The 16450-nt window shown below is 42.7% G+C and overlaps 3 protein-coding genes across 3 annotated transcripts; 1 reads left to right on the plus strand and 2 right to left on the minus strand.

Annotated features, from left to right (window-relative positions):
- Window positions 1-724: 724 nt before the first annotated feature.
- Window positions 725-4550, minus strand: LOC136434689 (uncharacterized). Its single transcript, XM_066427673.1, has one exon. The coding sequence runs from the start codon at window positions 4366-4368 to the stop codon at window positions 1645-1647; it is 2724 nt and encodes a 907-aa protein (XP_066283770.1). The 5' UTR covers window positions 4369-4550; the 3' UTR covers window positions 725-1644.
- A 2949-nt stretch (window positions 4551-7499) lies between these two features.
- On the plus strand, window positions 7500-12413 carry LOC136434693 (N-alpha-acetyltransferase 10-like). The gene is made up of 8 exons (XM_066427677.1): window positions 7500-7623; window positions 8056-8154; window positions 8792-8850; window positions 9794-9839; window positions 10200-10315; window positions 10905-10949; window positions 11466-11550; window positions 12090-12413. The coding sequence occupies exons 1-8, from the start codon at window positions 7597-7599 to the stop codon at window positions 12147-12149; spliced, it is 537 nt and encodes a 178-aa protein (XP_066283774.1). The 5' UTR covers window positions 7500-7596; the 3' UTR covers window positions 12150-12413.
- Window positions 12049-15843, minus strand: LOC136434692 (uncharacterized). Its single transcript, XM_066427676.1, has 4 exons — window positions 15321-15843; window positions 14484-14618; window positions 13705-13863; window positions 12049-13040 (listed from the first exon to the last, which is right to left on the minus strand). Exons 1-4 carry the CDS (start codon window positions 15800-15802, stop codon window positions 12773-12775), a joined length of 1044 nt encoding a protein of 347 aa, XP_066283773.1. The 5' UTR covers window positions 15803-15843; the 3' UTR covers window positions 12049-12772.
- Window positions 15844-16450: the final 607 nt, after the last annotated feature.

Below are 16450 nucleotides of genomic sequence, written 5' to 3' on the forward strand. Positions count from 1 at the left end.
GTCCAGTGACGTGTTTATCATCGACGTAATGATTCCAATCACGTCTCAGTCACAAATTCAACACTTTTACACCGTTCGGTTCGTCTAAATATGCACACGCTAACGTGCTTTTAAACTTGACTCAGAAATGCCGAAGTCGGGATGACGACTGACATGTGTTACTTGACCTTCTAACTCAAGGACGTCACCCTGTTCGTCAGGATAACAGGTCCTGACAGTATAAACGCCGCCCCACCGCGGAGACCTTAATCACCAACACGTGTCAGGTAATCCGGGTTTGGGGGCACCTTCAGGGTAAACAGAGTAAAACTGAAGCTAGATGATCCTAAATGTAGTCCCATAGCCTTTTTGAGGCCGTAGGGACAGTGGGCTGTTATCCAAGTGCACGGTATTGGAAGGTGGAGCCCAACCCTCACCATCCACCGCCTTTTATCTCCCTAACCAAAGTCTCGTACCCATTTTTACACCTGGGTGGAGTGAGGAACATCGTGTTAAGTGCCTTTCCCAAGGGCACAACATCAGTGAAATGGCAAGATTCGAACCCAGGACCTCTAGGTGCTGGACCAAATACCCTGCCGTTACGTCAAACGACCCGATACGAGTAAAAGTTATGTGGCAGAAAGATCTGCTCCTAACTTTCCATTTGTTACTTAGCCAAGTTAGCCCATACATCAAACTGCAGGGTTCCCTTCAAGATTAAAAATAGCTCACGCTAGCCCAGATACTCATTGTCGAGAGAAGAGTGTAGTTGCAAAGACAAGGCAAAAATACATAACTTATTAGTCATTTCCTGACTTTTAGGGCTTGGACTTAAAGCTAGACGTTTCTTTGAATTCAATTGGTATTTCGAAAATTGTCGTATTAATTTCTTTTGGTTCTGTTTGTTTGCTCACTTCTTCCTAACTCGGATGATCAATATAATGTAGATATTGAGGGTGGAGGGGGTCAGTATTCAGGTATATTCTTTGTCGAGAGCAACGACAAGGCAAATATGCATAACCTATTCATTTTATTCGGACTTTTAAGACTTGTAGTTAAAGTTACACGTCGATTAAATGTTAGTGGTATTTGTTACATTGGTTGCTTATGGTTCTGTCTGTTTGCTTACCTCCAAGTTACCACTACGTGTGACGAAGCTGAAATGTTTATGCCTAAACGTCTGACGACATCGGACCTGAATTGAAAAACGGAACTTCCGCATTCCACAAGGTCTGGTTTTCTGTTTGTGACAAGACAACTTCCCCTATCTAAATCGTGTTCTTACATTTCGGACGACAACATCTCCTCTTTCCCTCAACAAAGATTTCTGGAGATAAAGACTAGACAAAAGTTTGCATTCCCTAGAACATATTATTTATCTTACTGATTAAGCGTACTGAATCCTGCAGTGGCAAAGTACGTGAAAAGTGACACTGTTGTTCGTGATGGAAAAAGCCAATGCAGTCGTTCCACATATACTGTATATATACACATTTAGATAGTCCAGTTCTTGCATATATTAAGCTGCGTTAGTGATCTTCCTTTCTCTGTAATCTGTTTTACTTGATATATCTTTCGTCCTTTCTTTTCCGTCAATCATGTCGACCATACATTAAGGGTGGGAGGGTTAGTTAAATTGACTAAAAATGACTAAAAGTCAGCGAGTCAGTCATCATCCATACTTTCTTCCAAACGCGGTTCCAGTTCTACAGCGTCGGGCCTGTCCTGTGGGCCTCTGGCCCAACACTGACACATCAGCCTGTACAGGGAAACGGGACATTTCTCCGGCTTCTCCAGTCTGGTACCACGTTTCAGGAGCCGCACCAGCTGTCCGCAATCCGGACGGTACACCCGGGGGTAGCGCGGCTCCTCTCCGAACGTGGCGATCTCCCACAGCAGCACGCCGAACGACCACACGTCACTGTGGCTGGAGAACACTCCGTCCTGGAGAGACTCCAGCGCCATCCACTTCAGCGGCAACAGGTCGTCCTGGCCGAGGTGCGTGGTGTGTACGTAGACCGTGTTGGCGTAAACGTCCCTGGCGAGACCGAAGTCGGCCAGTTTGGCCACGCCGTCCTCTGTGATGAGGACGTTCCGCGCGGCCACGTCACGGTGGACGATCTTGAGAGTTTCCAGCTCGTGAAGTGCGCGGGAAACGTGCACAGCGAACCGCAGCAGGTCGGACAGACGAGTGTCGGGTTTCTGGCGGGACCCTCGTAAGAAGTGAAGAAGGTCTCCTCTCGGAGCGTACTCCAGCAGGATCCGTCTGGGCCGAGACTGAGTGATGATGCCATGCAGCTGGACGATGTTTGGGTGGACACGTTGGTCATCTCCCTCTCTGTGTTCGGACTGATCGTGAAGCGAGATGAGACTGTCTACTTCTCGATAAAAGTCCCGGTAACACCGCTCACTCCCATCGCCGCTCTCATGAGCCAGACAGATCGACTTCGCGGCGACCAAGACCGGTTCCTTCCCAGGTGTGCGCAGCTTAGCTAACACCACGTGACCAGAGATCCCCTCTCCAATCGTCGTCACCACCTTTAGGTGTTCTTCACATCGTTCCCATGGCAACCGACGGTTCGCCGCCACTTCCTCTTTCTCCTCGTCTTGTGCGGCCGGTTCTTGCAGTAGAATGCATTCTTCCTGTTGCCTCTGTGGATCATTCCACATATTTTTCTTTCTTAGAAGAACCCAAGCTGATGTCACGATCACAACGAGAGCAGGAATCACAAGAATAGCTAGTAACTGTAGATTTTGGCTTCCTAGTCTAGCACGTAGTCGGCTGCAGTCCTGTCCAGTCCACGGCTCTTGGCAGAAGCACGTCCCGTTGATGTGATCACAGACACCCCCGTTCTGACACGCACACGAAAAACTACAATTCAAACCGTAGTGACCATGGGAGCACGGACGATCGCAATGTTTTCCCCTCCACCCTGGCAGGCACACGCAGCCACTCCACCGGTCACACCGGCCTCCGTTCTCACAGTCACACGTGTCGTTACAAAACGTCCCGTACAGGTTGGGAGGACAACTCGTGACGTTTAGAATCAGTTCTTTCTCTAGAACGACCTTCGTCCCGACAGTTTCAGCGACACACGTGTAGACACCATTATAATCATCCCGGAAAGCCTTCCTGGTAAACTCTATGGTTGATGTTTGGTTTGATAAGACTCTGGGGGCGTTCAAGTGAAATGGTCTGTACTTCAGCGCCATGGACGACACGTTGAGGTGAACTGCAGTGCACGACAGTGTTACATTACTGCCGATGAAAATGTGTTGCCTAGGAACCGTTACTATGGCTACCGCTTTGGTGGGGATGTCACAGGCCACACCTATCCATCCAGGAGGACACATACAGGCACCGTTGAAACCATGGCAACGGGCGCCATTCTTACACACGCAGTCCTGTTCACACCATGGACCAAACCTTCCCCTTGCGCAGCCGAGTTTGTCTATTGTTAACTGCATGGAATAGATCGTTGTGTCTTCTGAGATTTGGAAATAGATAGGAGTTGACTCACACCTAATCGTAGCTGGTGACAATGTTTGGTAAGCGTCGATTTGATAGACCCAGAAGTACCCAAAACTTGCGTCATTAACCCATTTAGGCTTAATGAGGTGTCTTCTCCGAAGATCTTGGAACACACCATTGGGACTTGTTCGACTCACCAGCTGTACATGAACAGTCATGCCCGTTTGGCTGGAAGAACAGTTTAACGTTGCTCCCGAGGCAGTAGCAATGTTCGCCCAGCCGTTATCTTTCAAACTCTTCAAACCACTGACAAACATGCCGCCGCAGACGTCGTTATCCGATCGTAGAACAAAGTTATGATTGCGCTGTTCAGTCTGTAAGGTGGATGTGTGAATCCAGCCTGTTTCGTATCTAGAAATGTAGTTGGAGAAGTTAAACAGTCGTTGAGGACTCCCTTCCCTTTCTGGAGTCTCACATGTTGTGTTGTATAGCGGTGGGTAGCCGTGTACATCAGTGATAGCGATTTTCACGGAGTAGGTCTCCTTGGAAATATTAAATTGTTTATCATTTATATCGGCACAGTTCAACAACACGACAAGATCATACCTTTGACGAACGCGGAAGTCGAGTGGATTAGCGACACGCAGGACGCCCTGTGATCCCTCGGCATCGGGATTGAGCGAAAACCTTCCGTACGGGTCTCCGTCGACGATTTGAAAGCTGATGTTATTGCCTTTACTGGATAGAACTGACGTGATGTTGGCCACAACAGTGCCGACAGGGACGTTCTCTGGTATGGACAGGTTGAACTTCTGTGCCGGAGAACTGTAGCCACTACTTTCCAGTGCTCTTGGTAGTCCTGATATTCCAATGAGCAGCCCGGTCAGTGTCACCCACCAGATGTTGTCGATAATCATATCGTTGCCGCACGTTCACGTTGTACGTCGCAGAAATATGCCGTCAGACGATCCTTGTTCTGTTCACTTTCCACCGTGTTTTTTAACTTATTCTGAGGGAGGAAGTTGACACGGATGACTTAAGTTACTTTTCAATAGTAAACACTGCCTTCAACATGCATGACCCCCATGCCAGCTCCCTTTACGGTTCAAGTTTCCCTCCACTTCGACTGAAAAGGTTACTTACAAGCAGAGGTCGCATGTGTATGTTATGTTTTCATGCCTTTGTTTCTCCACGCTAGATGTTGGGTTGAAGTCAACGCACGCTAGATGCTGTGGATTCTAGCGCTCTCGAAACTCTAAGGGTTTCGGTGCTAAACTGGAAGGATACTATATTTTAGCATTGCGACATAATAATTTGCCAGTTTTTCCTTTCAAGTTTGTTTCGGAACTTTTATGTGACAAAAGGGGCGGGGGTTCCATGCATGACTTGATTTACATTTGTAGAACAACCTTTATTTCTGTTTCATGCATGACGTCAAATATCAATTTCTTCCTATCTGTTGTTCAGATGGAAGCTTCTCTAGCTACTTAATATCGTTATCTATTACTAGTCGTACGTTGTAGCAGAAAAAGGGGGAAGTTTCGGTTTTAGTGGCCCGATCCTATATTTGATAAAGCTATGAAAGAAAGAGGAAGTTAAAAGAAGAACAGAACAAAATACCTCGTCCAGTCGTATGCCAGACTTCCCTGTCCGAGTCATTTGTTGCTATTCAACTGTAACTGCGAAGTAAATCGGTTGCTCCTTGTTGTAATTTATTCTCTGTGTGCGTCAAGGTACCTCTGCTATTTTTTAGCTGCTGTCTTTGTTTCAGTGGACTCAGTCAGCCTCGCAGTAATTGGAAAATATCGTTTTAATACTCTGGGCCTTTTCACGTTCAAAAATTTCCCATACGTAGTATACGTCACTGTCCCCAAATGTACTTCGTACCAAAGTCGCTGGGCGTCTACCGTGCAATCAATACTAGTACTTGCCTCGCCAAGTGTTACTGAGCCCATGCCCCTAACTGCAAGGTTTCTCTCAATACCAAATATACCTCAAACATCGCTCACGCTGACCCTTGGTGCACCTTTAACACAATGGGTACTATGCATTACATACGCTAGAGCTAGTTCCAGTAACTTTTTATAGACAATGTAACGATTTATCATTGATTGTACAGACAGAAGATACACAATCATACAAACAAACATAAAACGGTATACGTACAACAAAATCTTTGAAAAGCGATTGGTATTTTTCACTTTTTCAATGACACATCACTACAGTACATGTTGACTTTTCGGTTATGAATGCATGGATAACTAGAGTTCCACGAACACATCATCTTCGCCAAGTATCACCCCCTGCAAATTTGATCATGCACCATACCATTTGGAAGTTATGATGGGGCGAATGAGTCCAGTCTAGATAGGGTTAAAATCATTTGGTGGTACAGGACTACTATATCACGGTGTAGAGTGTGCTGATATATGTTATAACTGGTCATGAAACATGTGCTTTTCAAAAAAGCTGGCGTTTTGTCTACGTTTATGAGTGTGAATTGTCTTTTCCCTTTTCTTGAAGTAAAATCTGCCAAAGAAAGTCACTCAAGTGCTGTTGAGTCTATAAGAAAAATTGTCATTTTGGGAAAGGAGTACTGTTTTAATAGAGAAAGGCAGATTGGGGAAAGCAATTTTGAAGTTACGGCACTTAACTTAAGTGCTTTTGAAAAAGCTGGTCTTGGCCTACAACTTGTACTTATTTCTGAAATATACAATAGGCTCATTATAAAAGTTATCAATGTAATTATGTACGTAGCACGCAATAAAACATACAATTTGAAAAAGCACCATTGAATCATCAGCACTATCCATAACAGCTAAGGTTCTATCTAGAATGACTACCAAATGTCAAACAAGTGTTCAAACCAATTAACAGCTACCTCATCCCTATTATTCTGGTTTCCGCATTTATAACATTTCTTCCTTATTTTCCTGGATAATTTTGCTAAAATTCATGAAAATCCCCATATTTTTGTGCCGAGCGGCGTCACTTTCCACGTCCGTATTGTCTGAATGAAGTCGATACTGAACAATGGAGCATTTGCTACTGTAACTAAGGATCGCTGTTTTGCAAATAACATCAAGAGCCTCTGTTTACATCGGGAATAGAAGTTTAGTGGCGAGTGTTTTGCAAGAATCATCTTACCGCGCATAGGAGCCGCTGCACGGTATTTTCCATTACAATGAACAGAAAAATTCGAATGCCGGGTTTGGAATCTAAAAAATATGAGTATGTTGATATTATATGGGCCACAAAGGTTCGATATACCAGTGTTGTAAGTTGAGAGTGATGATGAAATGATACAGTCAATATAAAAATTTAAATCTTTATTCCATATCATACACATTTTGAAAGAAATAGTACATGTACACATCTACACAAAGCCCGCTGCAGTACCGACGGAAAATACCACGGGAACCATTTTTGAACTTGACCTCCGTTTCTACAACATCTACACACCTGCAAAAAATCATGAAGATCCATCAACGTTTCCGTCACTTTTTTGCCTACATACAAACACAAAAAATGCAAAGTCCGCTGCAGTACTGTTGAAAAACGCAAGGTGAACCATTTTCGAACTTGACCTTCCTTTGCACAACCACTACACACCTACCAAAAATCATAAAGATTCATTGAAGCTTTGTTGAGTTATGCTCCTGACATACATTCAGACCCACCAAACAGCTTTTTCAACCGAAAACATAATCTTCTCCGAGTACAAGTACTCGGCGAAGATAATCAAAAGACAACATACAACATCTACTTAAAGATCACCTTCTTCTCCAATTAGGGGTGTTGACCCGTAAAAATAGCGGAAATACGGGTTGTGTTGATAGTGCATCGTCAGACGTAAAAAAATGGGTCATTTGTAAAAACGTCTTCTCTTTGTGTATGTTAATTCAAGAACACGGTGGAGATCGAACAGAACGGCCCTTTCACCACTATGCTTCCTTCACATCATCGTCTTCTGGTCCCCCATCTGATGCACTTTATACAAGAGTCGCTAGGTCCACTATGTGGTTTGACCTCTGACCCACAAGGAATGCACACAGCGCGTGCCGACCCGAACAGACGCAACCACGCTAAGAAACTGGGCAAATTCCGTCTTCTTAAAGAACTACGGTAGTCATTCTTGAGCCACAATGTCTATCAATATACGATGTGCTAAGGTGAGGTCAATTTTTCGTTTTCTAAGATCACCGTATCGATGAAAGTATACAAAAGCCAGCAACTAAAATGGGAGAGGGGGGGCATGTCGTTTCTTATCCTGTAATTATAATTTTTTTATACCCATGTAAGATTTTGACGTATTTTCTCTCTATCGATATATGCTTGCTATGGGACTTCTAATGGCTTTTCAAATTTACAGTAAGGTGTAGCCGCGGCGACTGTTGGAGGGCTTGTTTTACTTGCAGTCTTATACATAATTTAGCCCGTACGAGTATAAAACAAGCCCTCCAACAGTCGCCGCGCGCCGAGGCTACCTTCTATCCTGCATGCTGTGTCAAAGTATCAAGGTACACTGCCATTCTATACTTAACACTGTAGTAGTTCAATTTTGATGGAGTAAACTATAAGTTATAAATGTTCTATCCCTCTAGCCTGAAGACCTGATGAACATGCAGCACTGTAACCTGCTGTGTCTGCCTGAGAACTACCAGATGAAGTACTACTTCTACCACGGACTGTCATGGCCGCAGGTATGGCTGAAATCTGTGGCTGTATCCTGGTCTATTTCAGCTGTATCCTGGTTATAGTAAACATAGTAATAAAACAGTAACACTATTCAATAATGGAGATCTTTCAAATAAACAATAAACAACAAATGACTGAGAGGTAAGAAATACAAAAGTAGCGACCACCCCCTTCAAACAATTGTTCCCCTCCCCCTACCGTGCCAGAGTCCTCAACCTATTTAGGAGGGCGTGTAACAAGAAGAAGAAGGAGGAGATAGAATGAAGATGAAAGAATCAATGAAAAGCTGCTGATGAGATGTATCGCATGCAAAGATTTACTAGTACATACTATGTGTCTTCTAGATCTTTTCAGCCAAGGAAATCCTGGCTAAGTCAATTTTCTAATATTGCTTTAAATGTATTTTATAATACACCAGATATTTTTGCAATCTGGTTCGGCCTTTGAGCTTTCATAAACTGTCGGTGGAATTTAGTCATAGATACGCAAAAATGTTTATTTCAGGCAATCAGACTATTCTTTTAGGATAATAATGTATTGGCTATGAGTCTATGACATGTTCAGTAAAACCTGCATAATATCATACCGTATAACAGACAGTCTGCAAAAATCATATGTCTTCCCATGTTGTCTTCTGCCCAGCTCTCATATGTTGCAGAGGATGAGAAGAGGAAGATAGTAGGATACGTGCTGGCCAAGATGTGAGTAACCATTGTAATACAGTTGTAAGATAGTTTTGAACAATGACATTTTTTTTCCAGGTTTACTTCTTTGCTAGATTTAGTTCTTTTGTATGCCAAATAGTTTTGTACTTGTGTAACACTTTTCTGTCTAAAATATAAAAGAAGAAGATTGCTCATAAGATAGCTTTAATTTTTTTTTAAGTTCAAGTTTAAACAATGCATGCAGTTAGATATGTGAAGGTGAGACGTGACAAGTTGTTTGGTGTAATATAACCAGCTGCTGCCACGCCTCATACCTGCGAAGCTGGTGTGCTCACGTGAAGGGCAGCTATATCTATATAGATACATGGGCATTAGGGGTGGATACCGGTTTGCTGGACCTGATTCGGACCTTTATAACATCCAAGAACCGAGTCCAAAAAACCTGAAAGCCTAAAACCTGAGTCCAAAAAAAACTGAACAAAGTACAAATATATGTTTCTGTTTTGTTTTGTTTGATAAAAAGTGTTTTGAGTCTCCCCTCTGACAAAAAAAACATTTAAAATAAGTGTAACATTCAAATATCAAACACTGGTTTATTTTTAAAGTCTTCTCACCAAGAAACTTTTATAGTCGTGCGTGTCAGTATTAATTCTCTATGCTTAATATTGGTCTAATAAAACAAAACATCAACTGGACAGGATCAGGTCCAGGTTCAGGTCCGGACCTGAACCTAAATCTCTGGACCTAAACTTGGACTTGGACCTTATTAAGCCAAACCGGTATCCACCCCTAATGGGCATACATCATCATCATCATGGGTTACCCCCATATAGCCCCATTAGGGGCAAATTAGGGGAGGAGTTGAGGTCCCGGGCTAAGGGACATGATACACAGGTCTTAACTCCGTGGAAATTTTGAGTGTGAACAATAACCAGACCATCTATATACTAGTACTCACCAAATGTTTGTGTGTGTGTAGGGAAGAAGACCCTGACGAGGCACCTCACGGACACATCACATCACTGGTAGGTACAGTAATGGTGGTGGCTACAATTTATTTGTCCCAGTTTTGTTAGTTTTCATAACATTGGTGTGTAGTATGATTGGGTTATCTCTTGAGACCCCTTGCACTAGCTCTCTACACAGAGAAATATCTTTCCAAGCCAGATGTGGCTAGGTATGATATTTAATAGCTGCTTTTGTGTTGATTTTGTAGGAAGCATCTGTTGGCAGAAGTCTTGCCCAATGCTCAGTGTTTTAGTTGGATGCAGAGAAAATGTGAAAAGAAATGCTTTTGTACATTTGCTGTCCTTCTATGTCATTGGATTGACTTATTGCGCTAAAGTTGACACAATGCAGATCAAGTTGTTTTTCCCCCACCCCAGGCAGTGAAGCGCTCCTACAGAAGACTGGGTCTGGCTCAGAAACTGATGGACCAGGCTTCACGAGCCATGGTGGAAAACTTCAACGCCAAGTATGTCTCTCTTCATGTACGCAAGAGGTGAGAATCACACATCAATCTTTCTTATGAATGATGCCAATTGCCAGGTATAGTTCTCTTCATGCGTGTTGGTTGTCCATGGTTGTGCACACTAAATAATTTACACCTCATGTACAGTACCGTAACAAGTTGCTAGGGGGCTCAAAATCGAATCATTTCAAGGCCGCATCAAGACCATTCTCAAGTTTTAACTTTAAGGGTTGAGGGCTATAGTAGCCTCCAGTGCTAGATTCCTCCAGAACTTCCTGTTTTTTTGTACAGTCTTCCAGAGGCTTCTAATAACTTGAAGTTCTATGCCAAGTCCACTATCACTAGTTTTTTTATGTGTTTTTAGATTTTAGTATTAGGGACACCTGAAAAACAGGCTCGTTGCCTGAGTGTATTTTTCCCCGTATAAATAAAAATAACTGAAATGAAATGAAACTAGTTACTTTGAATATACAATGAGACTGGGGGTTATTTATCATCTGATTATGATAAAGCCTTGTGTTTCAACTTGTTCCTGAAGGCACTGTTAAGTTCCATATTGAACTTCCAAGAACATGATAACATTTGTATTAATGTACTTTCATCTATATTCTGCCCATAGTAATCGAGCAGCACTGAACTTGTACCAGACAACTTTGAAGTTCACGTAAGTAAAATATGTACCATAGATATTTTTGTCTTTTTCTCCCATAGTGAAGGAAAGGTTTTTCTGCAATATGACTATGCATTTGTGAAAATTATTGGCACCTTTTTGCAGTAAGGTGAGCATGCTTCGAACCCTACAAAGATGTATGCTTTACAACAAAAATTATCAAAACAATTGCGTTCTTGACCTTCCAATTGCATTTATTAAGATGGGTAATGTTTTGGTTACAAACATACCAACTTTAAATACATTTTCTGAATGTGCATCACAAATTGAGGAAGTGGAACTACTGTTTCTGAAAATTCCAAGGGTGATATGAACTGTGTTCCTCTTCTTGATTTTATTTATTTGGAAATAGATACATTCTAAACCTGCACACCCACCTACCTCACACACTGTCTTTTAGGATATTTTTCTCCAGAAATATCAGGATTGTGATCCACATGTCAGGTTGAATTTAATCAAGTAAACCAAAAAAACTAGTACCTTATTGTTGTTTAATTGCACCTTCCACAGGATTAGTGAAATAGAGCCCAAGTACTACGCAGATGGAGAGGATGCCTATGCCATGAGAAGGGACCTTGGAGACTTCATGGACCAGGTAAGTCCTTTCACTTTTTCATTGTTCTTAGATATTTCAATATGCTATGGACCAGGTTAGTCCTTTCACTTTTTCTTTGTTCTTAGATATTTCAAAATGCCATGGAGCAGGTAAGTCATTTCACTTGTTTCTTTGTTCCTAGATACTTCAAGTTTTGTCTTTATTGGCTTCATTGGATTATACTTTCTTCTTGTTGTTTTTACATTGGTCAAGATCTTATTTGAACTATGAAAGCCCAAAATAATTTATATCTTTTTACATCATAGTCATACATAGTCATACATAGTAAGATAGATATTCCATATCATGAAAGTGAGCAGGGACATGTCATTGAAGGTATTGTTTTTGGTGTGTCTTTCTCTGTGTGTGTGTCTGTTTGCATTTACAGATATTTGTGGTCACCTTTGGATGGATTATATATAGACTATGTCACTATGAGTTAATTGATTGATCTTATTGTCACAAATAGAACAGAAAAACACCAGGCTTTCATGTAACTATTTTGTATGAACCAAACCTTTTATTTTATTTTTCCACAGTTGAAGAAGGTCCATGAGGGAAATGCAGTCACTAATTCAGCAGTAGCCACTACTTCATGATCCACCTGACAACATGTGTGCAACATCACAACATAGGCAAGACTATCTGCAAATGTTGATATTCTGTACTGCAGTCTCATCACACTTAGTTTCAGATAGAATAGTTCATCCCTACATCATACATGCAAAGATTGCTACCGTATAGTAATTTCCGTAGTGCCAGTATGGTTGAAAAATGCATAGAATAAGTCAGACCGATACTGGTTAAAAAAACTTCTAGATCATGTTTCTGTGGAAAGATACAATTTTTTGGGGAAAACAAAACCTGTGAAGGACAATTTAACCTGTGGGTTTCATACTTTAGAGTTGTTTTCAGAATTATGTTTGCTTTCTGCATGTGTATTGCAGAGGAAAAGTAACAAAATCAGAGTAAGATGTGTACTGCAATATCTTTTGAATCTCTTTTTGTATCCATTGTTTTAGAAGATATTGTTAACATACATGGGTACTTATTTTCCTGTGAAATGTTTTGTTTTGCCATCTTACCAAACACAATATGTGACAGTGTCCAATAAAAAATCCAGGTGTACTAAAACCTGATTTTTTATGATCTCTTCTTTATTCCAATCTGTAATCTAGTGAGAAAGGATGCTCATTGTATGCTAAAAGTAACAGAATGAAGCTCAGTTGAACTCAATATACCCAAGCCCCCATATGTCCCCGCCCTGCCCATACTTCCCCACAGTGTACAGCCTGCCGTCATCAGCGTAATGGACCTGCAGGGGCTGGGGGTTGGTGGCCTTGGGGTCGTCAGGTACAGGGAAGGGCAGTGTCTGTGTGGGCATGAGGTACGGCCAGGTGTACAGTGTGATGTCAGAGGTGTCGGGTTTCAGACCGGCGACGTAGTACTGGTCATTGGAGGCCTGGCTGAACCATATGTGGGGGTTGTTCCTGAAATAGAGATGCATCATTTGTAATAGTAGTAGTCCACTGTGTTCTGCTGCTGCATAAATCATGTAAACTTGTGGGTCATTTGCATAAAATCTACAAAAGCTCTTATTTTTTCATGGAGATATGAGGTCGCTGAACTCTAGTTAATGATACATTTGTAATGCATATTGAAAATTGTATCTTGAGGTTTAGTAATGGCTGGCTAGAAAAAAAAAGAAAACTGCTAGTTTTCCACTGTCTAAAAAAAAATACATGTAAAACAATGTATGTGGGGAAACCATGCCCGTAGTTTTAGACAAGCACATCAAACCATGGACAATGGTACAACATGTATTAATGTCCAGTCCTAAAGAATGCAGAGGTGCATCATTTTATACACGTGAATAAAGTAGCATTGTATCTTGATTTGGTAGTAGTTGGCTAGAAAGCTACAAGTCTTCCATTGATTGTAGAAAGACAGAAAAACAATTTGAGAAAAAGTACTGTGTAAAATGTCTAGTCATGTATAATGAAGCATTTTCTGGTAGTATGCAAGGCTGGTAGTCAAAAGACAGGGTCTACGTTACTGTAATCCAAAATCAGCGCACATGAGAAGACTTCTATTTGATCTAACCAATGGACGCAAAGCACATTAAGTAGGTAGGATGCAGAGAATTCATCTCACCCAGTGCTGGCATTGAAGTAGCCGTGTACTTCCATGTCCGTCTTTTGGTCATCTGAAGCGGTGAGAGTCATCCCATTGTCGAGGAAAGCTCGGCTACCATCATAGGAGAACCACCAGTGCCTTCCGTAGTAGTAGTCTCCAAAGTTAGGGTTCTCCCATCTGCAAGACAAGTGCATTTCAGAAGAAATGTTTGAATTTCATGATAATGTGATCGTACAACAAAAAAGGAAGACTTAAAATGTAAAAGTTCTAATATCTCGACATATTTAAACTGTAAATGACAGGAGGGACTAACACGTCGCGTTTTCCACCCAAAACCTTACATTGCTCTGATAGTGAGATCATTTGATTGTCGATCAAGATAGTGATATCATGAACTGTCGATAGGAAATAGTGAACTAAAGTTAAGTTAGCTAAAATCCTCCCACACCATAATTGATGTATAGGGCGGTGCCCATCTCCGTTTCATAGCCCTGGGGTCACACTGTGGTGCAATCACTGCAGCAGGGGGCTAGTCCACTGGCAGTGGAGTGTGTTTAACTTCCATACTGTTTCATAAATATGTACCATTTTTATAAAGTCTTTGGTATGACTCAATGCGCCTCTTGTCCAGAGGTAGAAGGTCCATAATCGAGCTTGTCCTTCGTTTTGCCGACGCCTGCCCACATATCAACTATCATACGGACCCACCCACAACTTCTCGAGTTATGCGATCCACAAGCAAACAAACACAAACGGCGCTGATAGCATAACCGCCTTGGCGAAGGTTAAGAACTCACAGCCGACCCACACAGGTGGAGTTGACCATGAACTTGTTGACAGACTGCGGAGACAGCCCGGTGTCAGGGGAGTACACCCACTTCCTGTTCGGGTGGAGGAACGCGAGGGCACCGCCGTAGATGTTGTAAGGACACCTGGAACAGGGAAAGGAGACAAGCAGACTTTGATGAGCTCACAAGAACCATCATAGCGCATACCTGCAATTTGTACCTTCCCTGTAACCGATTCTTTTGTTATGCTTACCTTCTTTTTCTTCCGTTCATGACAAATAAGGTCAATGAACGTACCTGGACCAGACGGTTGTCACCATGGTTACTGGTAAAAGTAGCAGACCCTGTGGTGTTCTGTTACATTAGGTAGCAAGTGGTAGGACAGAGCTGGAAGGGCTGGTCACCGTATAGATGAATGTGTTTGAGCAAGAATACACAGAGCAGTAGTTTGCCGGTTAGGCCATGGTATGTGAAGGTCAACATTATCTATTTGCTTGCAAATTTTACATATATAATTTAGTTTAATCTTTTCCATCCACTGTTGAAATCACACACCAACTACCCCTCGGATAGGACGTTATATGGAGGTCCCGTGTTTGAAGACAGCCACACCTCAAGCACGTTGAAAGCAAACACTCGAAAAGAGTAGGGGTGTGAGTGGATCAAATAAATCTTTCCAGACATGTAGCTTGCACTGTTCAATACGAACCTGGTGTGCTACACCATTGGGCGGTTTACTTGGGACTCATCTATAACCCCCTTCTAAGCTTTATTTGATTTTTTGTCTTTCAAATGCTACCTTTTGTAAATAAGACTACCCTATGACAATCTACATAAGAACAGTACCTTTCGTAAGTTCCGTCATGAGATACGCAGACAACGTTAGTCCACTGTCCATAACCCGGGAAGATACAGACCGCCCTGTTGACCACGACCATGCCGGACGTCTCGACGACCGGGACCGAGTACGTGTTCATGTAGGGCACAGTGGCGCCCAGGACGATGAAGCTGACGTAGGAGTTGTGCGCGACTGCCACGAGACCTCCGTCCGGCTCCACGGCTAGCATCTGCCCGGGGAGGGGGAGCGCGAACCGTAGCGACGCCGTAGGCTTGCCGGAGGACACGTCTATCACGTCGAACACATGCGGGTTGCTGCCCAGGCCTAAGATGTTGTTCTTGGCGGGGTTGAAGACGATCTGACTGTACTCCACGCTGTTTTCTACCAGCCACGCCTTAGAGGAGACGGCCTTGGTTATAGGGTTGGCTGCCGAGCAGGCCACGAGGAGAAGGAGAACGGACAAGAAATCCATGACGACTTGCCCCGACATGTTTGTGTTCTGTACAGGTACTACCACCCGTTGATCATGTGCTGGGTTCAAAGGTACGTCTCCCAACGCGGTAAATAGGCGGATATACCACAGATCAAAGAAAGGGCCGGGACGTCAAATGAATTGCAGCTTGTCGTTTTCAGGCATCATAAACATATATATATCCTTTGCACTGAACCCAAAGGACGAATGTAGCACTGTGGAAACGTGCTGTTCCTTCCAGATTGGAAAGTTGCTCACTCACCTCACAGACATCGCAATGATTGTACGGAAAGGGTGTGTAGGGTTTAATGGCCGATAAAAAATGCAGACATGTTTTCAACAATATTGTTATCCTTACGTGCACGTGGTCACTTTGTCATAGTACCTGAGAAATACAATGTTATACTTAGTCACGTATCCAAGATGACGTCGTTTACAAAGTGTATAGGCCTTGTGCGGGTGTCCCGTGGAGTACGGAGTTTCAGCCGGGAGACATAACACGACGGTTTTGGACGGCGTAGGTATCTATACGGAACAACTTGATAAAGGTGTGGTGTGAAATCATCGGAACTGGGTGCGTCTGTCACTTTTGGACCACAAAATTTAGCCGTCGTGTTTAAAAAAATTAAGAATAAAAATCCCAAGTTTGAGCATGTTAAAGAACCA

Source organism: Branchiostoma lanceolatum, chromosome 5 (assembly GCF_035083965.1).
Source record: "Branchiostoma lanceolatum isolate klBraLanc5 chromosome 5, klBraLanc5.hap2, whole genome shotgun sequence".
Taxonomy (NCBI): Eukaryota; Metazoa; Chordata; class Leptocardii; order Amphioxiformes; family Branchiostomatidae; genus Branchiostoma; species Branchiostoma lanceolatum.